Source organism: Scardinius erythrophthalmus, assembly GCF_964197995.2.
Source record: "Scardinius erythrophthalmus genome assembly, chromosome: 23".
Classification (NCBI taxonomy): domain Eukaryota; kingdom Metazoa; phylum Chordata; class Actinopteri; order Cypriniformes; family Leuciscidae; genus Scardinius; species Scardinius erythrophthalmus.
Window position 1 is genome coordinate 2,204,463 of NC_138243.1, and position 13,327 is coordinate 2,217,789.

Sequence of the window (13,327 nt, forward strand, 5' to 3'; positions counted from 1 at the left end):
GACACGAGTGGGTGCTTTTAAATCGCTAATATAATAGTGTAAGAAAAATAATGATAATGTTGCACACACAAATCACACATATGTGGGAAAGAATGATGCTTTTAAACAACACTAAACCGCCATTAGGTGTCGCCAGGCATCCATCTTAATAAGCGAGTCATTGATTCATTCGTTCAAACGATTTGTTCGAATGAGTCGATCATGATTAAGACAGATGTTTATGGATTGATCATTCAATCTTTGAGTCAACCGATTCGTTAAAAAATGCTGAATCGTTCAGTTATGAGAAAACACGTGATGCGTGATGGTTCTGCCGTGATCTTTGTTTAACTATTTTCGCTGCTGAAACAGAACAAAAACAGTCAACATTGCATCTAAAATGTAAGTGACTTAATTGTAACTGTTTATTAACCTGTTGTATGAAATCTAGGGGTGGGAGAAAAAATTTATTCTTAGATGCATCGCGATGCGGACGTGGACGATTCTGAATCGATTCACAAATGTCAAAAAATCGATTCTCTAAAAAAATATTTTTCTAATAACGTAATATTGACGGAAGGCAAAAGGCGGAACTCTAAGCGGACGTGCGTGCAGTCTGTGGCGCGCACATAACAGAGAAGTTTCTTCTGCTCACCAAGGCTGCATTTATTTGATTAAAAATACAAACAAAAACAGTAATATTGTAAAATATTATTCCAATTTAAAACAGCTGCTTTCTATTTTAATATATTTTAAACTGTTATTTATTCCTGTGATCAAAGCTGAGTTTTCAGCATCATTACTCCAGTCGTCACTGTCACATGATCCTTCAGAAATTATTCTAATATGATGATTGATACTCAAGAAACATTCATTATTATTTTAAATGTCGAAAACAGTTGTGTACAGTCTTTGATGAATAGAAAGTTCAAAAGAACAGCATTTATCTGAAATCTAAAGCTTTTGTAACGTTAAACACTACCGCTCAAAAGTTTTGGGTTAGTAATAATTAAAATTTTATTTTTTGGGGAAATAAATAAAATAAATCAGTACTTTTATTTATGAAGGATGAGTTAAACTGATCAACAGTTACAGTAAAGACATTTATAATGTTAAATATATATATATTTGAAATATATGCTGTTCTTTTGAACTTTACATTCATCAAAGCATTTTGAAAAAAAAAAATCTGTACACAACTGTTTTCAACATTGAAAATAATAATGAATATTTATTGAGCATCAATCATCATATTAGTATGATTTCTGAAGGATCATGTGACACTGAAGACTGGAGTAATGATGCTGAAAACTCAACTTTGATCACAGAAATGAATTACTATGTAAAATATTTAAAAATTGAAAACAGCTGTTTTAAATTGGAATAATATTTCACAATATTACTGTTTTTGTTTGTATTTTTAATCAATAAATGCAGCCTTGGTGAGCAGAAGAGACTTCTCCTAAAAACATTAAAAATCTTACTGACCCCAAACTTTTGATATATATATATATATATATATATATATATATATATATATATATATATATATATGTATGTGTGTGTTTGTATGTATGTATATATATATATATATATATATAAATGCAGCCTTGGTGAGCAGAAGAGACTTCTCCTAAAAACATTAAAAATCTTACTGACCCCAAACTTTTGATATATATATATATATATATATATATATATATATATATATATATATATGTATGTGTGTGTTTGTATGTATGTATATATATATATATATATATATATATAAATGCAGCCTTGGTGAGCAGAAGAGACTTCTCCTAAAAACATTAAAAATCTTACTGACCCCAAACTTTTGATATATATATATATATATATATATATATATATATATATATATATATATATATATATATATATATATATGTATGTGTGTGTGTGTTTGTATGTATGTATGTATGTATGTATGTATGTATGTATGTATATATATATATATATATATATATATATATATATATATATATATATATATATAATATAGCTGCGAGCAGCGATGGAGGGCCAAAGCCGGCGGTACCGCCACCCCGGTGCCTTTAGGTAACTAAAGGCACCGGGGTTGCGGTGCCACCGGCTTGGGCCCGTAATCGCTGCTCGCAGCTATATTTCCTAATTATTTTGCAGTTAACATGTGTCTTTTCTTCTCCACCTGTTTTTGTCTGACCCTGCTGACCCAATGAACATTTCACTGTCCAATGGTCATGCCTTAACTGCAATCTCTAATATTGCATTAGTATTATATCCTTCTCATGGGCATTTAATCATTTTTGACTTTTCAGTCTTAGTTAAATCTCTTTTTTTGGCTTATTTTATCTGTAAACGTATATGTGCCAAATAATTCTGCACACCTGAATTAAAGGTGTTTTTCATTTCCAGCCTTCATGAACAATTATGTACCTGGGAATAAAATATGATCAGAAAATCAACGTGCCTAATAATTCTGCACGCACTGTAATTGCAGCCAAGTGACTTAGCATGACCCAGCATAACACTTTTACATTGTTTTTATAAGCTTAACAGCTGTGGCATCAATGTTTTGAACAGTAGTTAACTGTTAAAGAGCAGCATAAAAATGGTTCCAGAATTGTCTTATTGTGTTACACAGATGAAAGGTGAATCGATATGTGGGTGAGAAAAATGACAAAAGTAAAATTTTTGGATGCATTATGCTTGATACTGTAATAGCTAGCACACAAAGCAAACAATACAATACAATACAATACAATATACAGCAACACACTACCTCTCCCTGGGATCCAGGATGCAGCAGGACAGACAAAATGAAAACACAATTACAAAGTAATTCAGCATCATCTTAATTATAAAAAATAAGCATCAGTTAGAGCATTGCTGTTACAGAAGTTGCTTCCAGACTCACCTGCCATCATCACGTCCCACTCCCCACACACGGATGCTGACGATTGGCTGAGAATGGAGCAGTGTTCGTCCATGAGGCTCAATCAGATTCAGTGTCTCGTTCTCCAGCACCAGCAGCATTTCCTTCCCCTACTCACAGCACACAAAATATACAATATACTCAAATCCTGGATGCCCAACTCCATATGCAATACACAGACAGAGCACACAGCGTGATATACTATAACACAGAGTAAACAGTGTACTCAACTTAACATTTCTCTTTCATTTCTTGTCTTTGATTGCATTGTAAAAAACTGCAAATAATTGTCAGGGATGTGGCAATTAAAGGGATAGTTCAACCAAAAATGAAATTTGCCCATGATTTACTCAGCCTCAAGTCGTCCTAGGTGTATATGACTTTCTTCTTTCTGACGAATACAATCAGAATTATATTAATAAACACCCTGACGCTTCGAGCTTTATAATGACAGTGAATGGCCGTTTCTGTTTCGAAGTCCATGAAAGTGCATCTGTCCATCATAAACAAACTCCACACAGCTCTGGGGGGTTAATAAAGGCCTTCTGAAATAAAGCGATGTGTTTGTGTAAATTTCTAGTAAAATTCTAGCTTCCGGCGAAACGCAGCCTACTAGCGTCTAAAGCAGGGGTCGGCAATCAACTTTGGCCGCGGGCCAATATTTTCTTTAGCCAGTAGATGGCGGGCCAGCTACACGGAGTAGGCCTAAGGTTCCTTTATTAAACATTAATGTATTAACTAACATGAACTAACAATGAGCAATACATTTATTACTGTTTTTGTTAATATTTGTTAATGTTAGTTAACAAAAATAAAACTGTTCATTGTTTGTTCATGTTAGTTCACAGTGCATTAACTAATGTTAACAAGATTTTAATAAAGTATTAGTAAATGTTGAAATTAACATTAACAAAGATGAACAAATGCTGTATAAGTGCAGTTCATTATTAGTTCATGTTAACTAATGTAGTTAACTAATGAACCTTATTGTAAGTGTTACCAATATATTTGTAGCTTACAATATTTTGGCAGTGATCGGCTTCTTTTTAACACGGGGCCTTTAATTCCATGTCACCCACCTCATCACATGATACAATGTTACAATAATATGTGTTGTTACGTAGGCCTACAAATATTTCGCAAAGTTAGCTAAGAGGTAGCTGGAATAAAATGTCTTTGTCCAAAGGTCTTAAGAGGAAAGTTGATGACGAAAATAGTGTCTTTAGAGAGGAATGGAAAGAGAGTTTTGCGTTCATTTTACAGGATTTCAAAAATGCAAAGCCGGTGTGTCTGATTTGCAAAGAAGTTGTCGCTGTTTGCAAAGAATATAACATAAGACGGCACCATGAGACAAAGCATGGCAGCTTCAAGGCTGACACAAGGGTATGCTCAGGGTAGCAGGATCCTACAAAAAGCGACAAATGCGTCTCTAAAAGCGTCTTGGTTGCTCGCACGAAACAACAGGCCTTTCACCGACGCAGAAATTTTTAAAGAAGTCATGGTTGCAGTGTTGGAGGAATTGGCTGTTGACAAGTCCATAGATGGAATCATTGCCTCTGTCAAACAGGTGCCCCTTTCTGCAAGGTCCGCTACCCGCCGCATAGAGGCGTTATCTGATGCTGTGCAGGGAGTCGTTATCAGTGATCTCAATAAGGCTAATTACTTCTCCTTAGCGGTAGACGAGAGCACTGACAACACAGATGTTGCCCAGATGTGTGTCTTTGTCAGGTATTTTGATGGGAAGACGTTTAGGGAAGATTTGCTGTCTCTTATTCCTCTGGAGGGGAACACCATTGGAGATATTATATTCACTGAACTGTCAAAAGTGTTTGAGCAGCATTCATTGTCATTTGAGAAAGTCAACCTACTCGTGACTGATGGGGCCCCTGCAATGGTGGGTAAACACAGAGGTTTGGTGAGCAGGTTGAAGGAGATCGCCCCTAAAATGCATGGGCTGCATTGTCTTATCCACCAGAGTGTCCTTTGTGCAAAGCTCAGTGGTGAGCTGAAGGTAGTTATGGATAAAGTGATGCGTGTCATCAATTTTGTCAGGGGTACATCAAGCACCCAGCATCGGCTTTTCCGACCGCTTGTGGCAGATTCAGAGGAGGCCACCCACGACGACCTGCTGCTGCACAATGACGTGCGCTGGCTAAGCAAGGGCAAAGCGTTGGACCGCTTCTGTGCGCTACTGGGTGAGGTGAAGGCATTCCTTATATCTAGCAAGAGTAAGGCAGCAGCAGATCACCTTGTCTTTCTGGAGGATGAGAAGTTCATGTCCAATGTTGCATTTTTAGCTGACATATTTGGCCATTTAAACAATCTTAACATGCAGCTACAGGGAAAAGACAAAACCATCGTGGACATGGTTGAAAAGCTCCAAGCATTCACCGTCAAGCTGGGGTTGTTAGAGTCCGACATATCAACTGGCAGGCTCCTACATTTTAGTACTCCAAAAACACAGGCAAGACGAGTGACGGGACTGATGGTAGACTTCATCAAGCAACTCCGAGCCAACTTCTCTTCTAGGTTGGAGGGCTTCTCCGTCCCGAATGAAGTAATTGCTTTTGTGCGTGACCCTCTCACAACCCGACTTAGCGGAGAACTCTCCACCCTGATCAAAACATTCGTCCCTTCCTTGGATGAGGCTAAATTTGAGATGGAGTTAATTGATTTCCAAACAACCTCTCTGATCAAAGATGCATTCAGATCTGCAGAGTCCCTGAGTGCCTTTTGGGTGGCATGCTCAGAGGAGTACAGCACAATCAAGAACCTTGCGTTTTATGTGTTGACAATGTTCCCTTCCACCTATACATGCGAGTCTGCCTTCTCATCAATGAATGCAATAGACGTATGAGAGGAATCAACTGACACACAAAAACCTTGAGAACTGCCTGCGGATTTCAGTGACAACTGTAACACCAGACATCCGAAGCATTGTGACGAATGAAAGATGCCACTTTTCACATTAAGTGAGTAGCCTAACCCCATCAATAGCAAATTATATTTAATTGTCAGATTGCATTTTGAATGTAACTAAAATTGTTCTGAAATATTATTCTTCATGTCGTTTCAGGTGGATAGACCTCTGCACCCGGACCTCCCGTTGTATGTCCATAATCCATGTTCCGTTTTTTTTAGGCCGCTTTTGTCCAAATAGTTTTGTTTCTGTTCATGTGTCTCGCGTCGTGGCCAAAATATGTGCAACTGTTAAGCTCCTGTTGCCACACTTATTCGTCCAATAATTACCCCCTCTTTTGAATTAGCCTAGTATAGGCTATTGTTGAAAACTTTTTCTTCGTCGAAGCAAGAGACCAGGAGACGTTGGGGATCACGTTCAAACAAAGTTATTCTTTATTGAGGACTTCGCTGTACGCGGCTGCAGTTCTTCCCAAATCATTCTAACTAACATACTTCACATGGTTTCTTTATAGGCCTTTCAGTGGGCTGTCTTTAAAGGTGCTAAACATACACACAGCCTTAGAGGTAACCACTAAATCTAATCATCTAAAGACAATAGAGGTAATTGCCCCCAACTGACTTCCCCAAATGTTATAAACACAAATGGTCCCGAGAACTAAGACTAGGTAACATTCACACACAGTCCAACTCTTAGTTGGAAGATCAAAGGCTAACAAAACCCCTGACTATTACAATGTTTAGACAGCTGACTTAAAGCTGACTTCTGATCAGTAAATTGATGACATCATGTTCACCTTGAATGCCCAATACAGTGTAATTCACCTTAGTTTTTCATGTGATGTTATGTAAGGAAGTAAGATCAGCAGATCTTAAACATATTCTTAAATTTGGATTCTTCACTATCCAATCTTTTGTCAAGCAACATTGTCTTTATTTCTGATTTAAAAGACGAAAGACGACATTAAAAATTGCTACAAAAATGGTTGTTCTGGTGTTTCTTTGTCTATTTGCGCCCGCAGTAGGCCTATAATCGTGGAATATGATGGGTCCGTGTATCATTCGTTCAATCGTTTTTTTCAAATTAATACCAAAAATTAAAAAAATAAAAACGACTTGTTTTTCCCTTATTTATTTTCTGAACTAAAATGAAAAAAAAAAACGAATAACGACTCGTTTTCCGATTTTCTGATTGTATGCTCAGATCAAAAATAGAAAAAATGTATAATGGGTTTTGACAAATTTTAATTTTGAATTTTAATTTAACACCTTAGCAGACATATAGCCTACCAATGAAATCATTTTAAACAGATCAAGTACTTTGTGGTAACAGATTACAGCCATTTTAATAAAGAAAATCAGAAAACCTGTCGTTATTATTATTTTAGTTCAGGAAATAAATAATGGAAAAACAAGTCGTTTTTATTTTTTTTATTTTTGTTGTCCGTTTATCATTTGTTCAATCGTTTTTTCAAATTAACCCCCTGAGGTCGGCTATCGCGCCGGCGCGATAGGCTCGTTTTTTTCCGTATGAGTGCAAAAAAATATATAAAATAAAAATATACATTTTTATCTTATATGCTTGTGTTATACATCAATCTATCCTGTTAAGTGTGTATTATTTTTGTGTACACTCACAATAAAAACAAAGTGTTGTGCTTTTCGCCAAATAAAGAAAAATAAACACGAAGCGAGTTCTGCCTTCTCTCTGTCCGTGTAGTCCATTCTGAAATGCGTCCGAAAATGAATCATAACTCAGCAAATACTTCTCACAGGCACGTGAGATATGTCTTTATGAAGCTTGAAATCTCCTCTTTTAAATGAAGTAATTTATATAAAAAACTAATGTTTTCAACTCATGTAATCCGTTTGAAAGCAAGGAGAGGTACCGTTTTTCCTTCTGCTTCATTATCTCTATAATAAGCTGCGGCCGCCCCACCCCCGGCGCGATTCACATGTAAATCGTTAGATGATCTAGTATGCATCGCATACGCCCCCCGATCAATGCCATAAAAAGTTTCTTCATCAGACTTACTGATAGTTCATCGCGTTTTGAGTATGACATGCTTCTCCGGTAATAAAGACGCCCTTCGGATGATTCTGGACAGCGAGGAAGAATGCACCTTTTCCTCAGAGGAAGATTGTAACTCAGACGACGAACGGCAGCATTTTGAAGAGCGAATTCCGCCGAGAACACAATTTCGGAGTAAGTTTTACTTAAAAGTCTTTTGTCTTTTATTTTTCGTGTTCGCATGTATGAGGAAAAAACAATATTACGTGACAGTTCTCCATTATGGATGCGAGCGCTCTAAAAAAAGCACTAAAAGACTTTCAAACTTTCACAGAGACCTCAAAACAGAAAGTACAAATCCTTTCTTTAAAACGAATTTCGTTTTGTATCAATTGTATCTTACTTTTAATAATTTTTTCATTAACAAATTTCCTGGATTTAAACTGCAAATTAACATTTATATTTCTTATAATAAAAATGAAAGACCTATGTTACAGACATATGAAAGACAACATTTCGTTGATTAGTTTTGGATAGATTATACATTTTTAATGTAAAATATCTGCCACCTCAAATAAGCTTTTGTTTGCCAATATTTGCTTATGTTAAATATAATATGTTTTGTCAAAAATAAAGTTATCAAATAATCAATCAAATCCTTAATTTTGAAATATGTATGATAAAATGTATACTTTAGTTTTTACAAAGAAAGATTACACTTGAATTGTTGTTGTAATTGTAACCTTTTTAATAAAAAAATATATTTACAAGGTAGATGTAAACAAACTATTAAAATGTAAATATAAGCCTTTTCTTTAAATAACTTTTATTGTGTTTTATTATTGACAAATTTGGGGAGAGCATAAATATTCCAAAACTGAAAATACAGTATGAGAATTAACTGCACAATTACTAGACATGTTTTCCTTGGATATTATAGGCCAAATTGCAAGCACAAAATGTGGAAAAATAAAAAAGAATTGAGATGCTTCCAACTGTTGCTCTTGCATTCTTGTGGCTCAGTGACTCACCTGAATGAATGGCTAATTAAGTATGCGGGCCCCATTGTCCTCAGGTGTGAACCACTATATATGCATGACCGTTGACGCCCACTCCGCATATGGCCTTTCCAAACAGAAAGTGCTTTGCAAAATTCAAATCAATGTACTGTGTTATGTGAATGATAAGGCAGGGTAATTTTCACTTCATTTTGAAGAAAAAACACTAGGCGATGACATCTTTTATTTAGACAAAAGTCTTATTGGCACATATTTAGAATGTGTTTTATGGCCTTATTTCAGAAACTTTAGTTTTTAGTTTTTTCAATAACCATGCATAAACATTATTCTCTCAAAAATGCAGACATGTACATTATTGTTGCTCACATTTCATGGTAGCCCTGTTTGTGCTAAATAGTGTGTAATTTTTTTTGCCATTAATATGTTTATAAGCAACTGAAAAAAGCAAAAATGTCAGGGCATGTCAGAACATCTCAAGGACCCCAAAAACACCTTAGACCCCAGAGGGTTAAAAACAAAAATAAAAAAAATAAAAAACGACTTGTTTTTTAAACAGAGAAATCAGAAAATCAGAAAACCCAAAAAAAAAAAAAAAAAAAAAAAAAACGGCTTGTTTTTTTTAAACAGAGAAATCAGAAAATCGGAAGACCCGTCGTTATTCATTTTTAGCGCAATTTTCCTACGGACAAAATTGCGATTGTTAACTCATGATTTCTGTTCTGTCTGTGCGCACCAATCTTGCACTTCTATCTCCTCCTCAACCAGACCACCTAGAGACTTCGGGTTTTCGGCATTATGTTAAGGAAGGTCTAATCTCGGGAACGCACAAAAAAAAAAAAAAAAAAAAAAAAAGTCTCTTATCTCTTAGTGTTGTGATCCCATGACGTCCGAAAATTGCGCTAAAACACTCACTGAGTTTTTATTACTTGTTTCATTTTAGTTCAGGAAATAATGGAAAAACAAGTCGTTTTTCATTTTTTTTATTTTTGGTTTTAATCTGAAAAAAAAAACGATTGAAGAAATGATACACGGACCGAACTAAAATGAAAAAAAAAACGAATAACGACGGGTTTTCTAATTTTCTGATTGTGTGCTCAGATCAAAAATAGAAAAAAATGAATTACTGGATTAGACAAATTTGAATTTTGACACCTTTAGGCTTATATCAATGAAATCATTTTCATTTTGGGTTTTAACTAAAAAAATAAAAAAAAAAAAAAAACGATTGAACGAATGATATACCGTTATTGTAAAATAAAAATATCATAAAAAAAAAAAAAAACGGACTTCCAAAATAATCCGGCAGGCCAGAAAATATTGCTGGCGTGCCAGTTTTGGCCCGTGGGCCGCCTATTGCCGACCCCTGGTCTAAAGCACAACTTACGCAACTTGTCAAGTCAAGTCAAGTCATCTTCATTTATATAGCGCTTTTAACAATGTAGATCGTTTCAAAGCAGCTTCACAGAGATAAACGTAAAGTCAACATCTGAGATATTTCCATCAGCTATATGTTCAAGCACTTCAAGAACTATATATTCTGCATCTGAAAAAGTTTTTAAAAAAATTTATCGGTACTGTGATACAGATTTTTTATATAAGAAATTTCAATCAGCATTACTGGAATGTGATTTCAGTAACAGGCTTTTGAATCCACTGTACATTCTAATGGACAGACACATTTGAGAAAATCCTGATTTAAAACTTGCAATTCTACAATCGATTTTTAACTTTAATATGTTCAATCTTTCTATTTTACATACAAACTATGAAATACTGGCAAACATATAAAAAAAAATTAATAAAACCATAGAAAATGTTGCTTGCTTCTGTGTTTGGAGTGAAGTGCTGCCATGCTTCTCTTCAATGTAGTGTTTTTTTTATATATATATATATATATATATATATATATAATTACTACATGCAGAGCTTTACTGCCATTTGATTACATCCAATCTCATGGACTGCAGGCTTTAAACTAGGTGAAATGCACCAGAAGTAAAAAAAAAAAAAAAAAAAAAAAGATAATATTGATAATCATGATAATTTTGGTCACTATAATCGTGATATGAAATTTTCATACAGTCCCATCCCTAAGAACAAAACGTTAGTAAACGTAGGAAGACAACACTTAAGTTTTGTAACTTAATTCAATACTGATATAATACACGACAAAAGCTTCAGCAATTACTGTGATATGAAAATTTGATAGTCACATGTCTGAGTTCTACCAAACATAGCCAATGTCAAATTGTAACAATTTCCAGACAATAAGCACCCACCTCGCCCCAGATGCCAGCCGTGTCGTCGAGATTGTGTTTCTGGTAGGACAGCTGTCGGATGCAGTTATTAACGGCAACACTACTCCTGCCAGGAGCCATTTCCTCCTCTGATATCTCCACCCAGCCCAGAGATCGCACCGCAAAACACTGCAAACACACACACACACACACAAGCATGAAGAACACCATCTAGATGATGTGTATGTGGTCAGTCACTGTGTTTACCTTCGCCCCCTCGGTACTGCTGACATAAGACTGCTCCTCTTCCTCCTCAGACTGAGAAAAACTGCACACAACAAGATGATGACACACAGAGACCAGTCAGTACTCCAGTAGCTCAAACACTAGAGCCCAATCCTGCTGAGTTCAGGACCAGCCCTGCTCCTGTAAACGTCTCTGTATATCAAGTGTTCCTAAAGATATTAATCTGCTGGTTCATCTGCGTTTTATCAGGGGTCGAAGCTGAACTTCCTCCAGGAACAGGATTGGGCACCCCTTCTGGAGTCTTAATGTGAGTGGCTTTAGATAAGCATCTAAGAAATGCATAAATGCAATGCCATATAAATGTTTTTGTGCCGTGATACTGTGTCATGCTCAGTGTGATGTTTGATTGATCTTGTACCTGAGATTGATGGAGGCGTAGCGTAGAGTCGCTCCCTCAAACTCCTTCAGACTTTCATCAGAAGCTATATCCTCCTTCTGAGCGATAAAAACAGCATTATATGGACTTAAAAAAACAGAATAAGTTGTTTGTACGTCTGTAACACCATTGTGAACCTACCTGCCAGAGTTCTTCAACACTGAATGTGTTTGGTTGTAAAACACCGTTCCATGTAATCTAATTACAAATGTGTTCATGTTTAAAGACATAAGCATTCACATGGGTTACAACAATCCTTATACTGATGTGATATTAATAACTGTGTGCACCTGTGGCCCGTCAGTGGGTGTGAGCGCAGGCGAGGCGCTGGAGGCTCTCTCCTCCAGGGGCCCAGGCGGCTCCCATTGTGTGGTGCCTGTGGGAATGTGCCAGTAGTAGGTGCCTGATGTGTCCTGCACTCGCATCCAGCCAGCGGGCAGATCCGTGTCAGTCTCAAACGCACTGCCATCCCAATAGGACTCTACAACAAAGAAACGTTTCTTTGGGCCTGTTTACACCTGGTATTAACATTTAAAGTGATCTGATCAAAAGTTGTCAGGTGAGGCAGATGGCCGTTTACACCTGGCAGTAAAATGCCTTGCAAATATGGATTTCAATAGTTCTCAATAGCTTACTCGCCAAAAACAGTATGGTCGTTATGGACTAAACCGTTAATTAGAAGTATTTTTTCCTATACAGAGGCACAGCTGTTACACAACATGAGCCTGCTGTAGTAGATATGATGTTTTGAGCAGAATGCTCGTTATTTTAGTCCATTGTTATCCAATAATCCGTGAAATCTTGAGTACTTATATTTTCGCCATGATATTATTGGTTATCAGGTAAAAGGGGAAAACATTGAATGAAACTTAACTGATCGCAACAGTTCCTATAACAAACAGTTGAGTAGGGTTGGGTATCGTTTTTCTTTTTTTTCGATACCATTGCCGAATCGATACTTTGAAAATGGTACCGGTGCCTAAACGGTGCCTGAAACGATACTTTAAAAAAAAAAGACTTCAAAACAATGGTGAATGATATTAAAAAACTTTTTTTTAAAAATTATAAAAAAATCTTCATTTAATATTAAAATTTTAAATTTTAATATTTTAAACTTAAAACTAATTTACATCATAAATTCACAATAAAACCTAAGCCACCTAACCCAACTACAACAATTTAACACTAAAAAACACTACAGTAATAATAGTATACTAATAACAGCAAAGTAGTCTGTACTCTTGATATGCTACAAACCAACTTTAAATTTCTGCAATTCTTTTCACATTTTTTGCCTTCTCTGGCCAAATACGACACCTCTCCTGACTCACTGCATGTCCTGCACAAGGTGAGCGTTATTTTAGAACGCAACCCCTTAAATGCCGCGACGCAAACCCCCTCGTGTAAGAACGCCATCATGTTTACAACTGAGACAATGAGCACTCATCAGGATCAGCTGAAGGCTTGATTTTCAAAAGTATGTGAAGTTCGCGGCTCTATTGTTGCAGTAAACTTGCACAACGTTCTTTAATGATTCATATATTA

General features: G+C 36.1%; 1 protein-coding gene across 2 annotated transcripts in view; it reads right to left on the minus strand.

The window, feature by feature from the left end:
- apbb1 (amyloid beta (A4) precursor protein-binding, family B, member 1 (Fe65)) overlaps positions 1-13,327 on the minus strand; it is a 116,492-nt gene that overhangs the window by 66,401 nt on the left and 36,764 nt on the right. Inside the window, exons 3-8 of one of the 2 annotated variants that reach the window (XM_081353752.1) lie at positions 12,073-12,263; positions 11,924-11,980; positions 11,765-11,838; positions 11,368-11,428; positions 11,143-11,289; positions 2,897-3,024 (exon numbers count right to left, since the gene is read on the minus strand). In XM_081353752.1, coding sequence (XP_081209878.1) covers positions 2,897-3,024; positions 11,143-11,289; positions 11,368-11,428; positions 11,765-11,838; positions 11,924-11,980; positions 12,073-12,263 — 658 coding nt within the window. Of the gene's footprint in view, positions 1-2,896; positions 3,025-11,142; positions 11,290-11,367; positions 11,429-11,764; positions 11,842-11,923; positions 11,981-12,072; positions 12,264-13,327 lie in introns of both variants that reach the window. The other variant, XM_081353751.1, reaches the window with a different exon arrangement.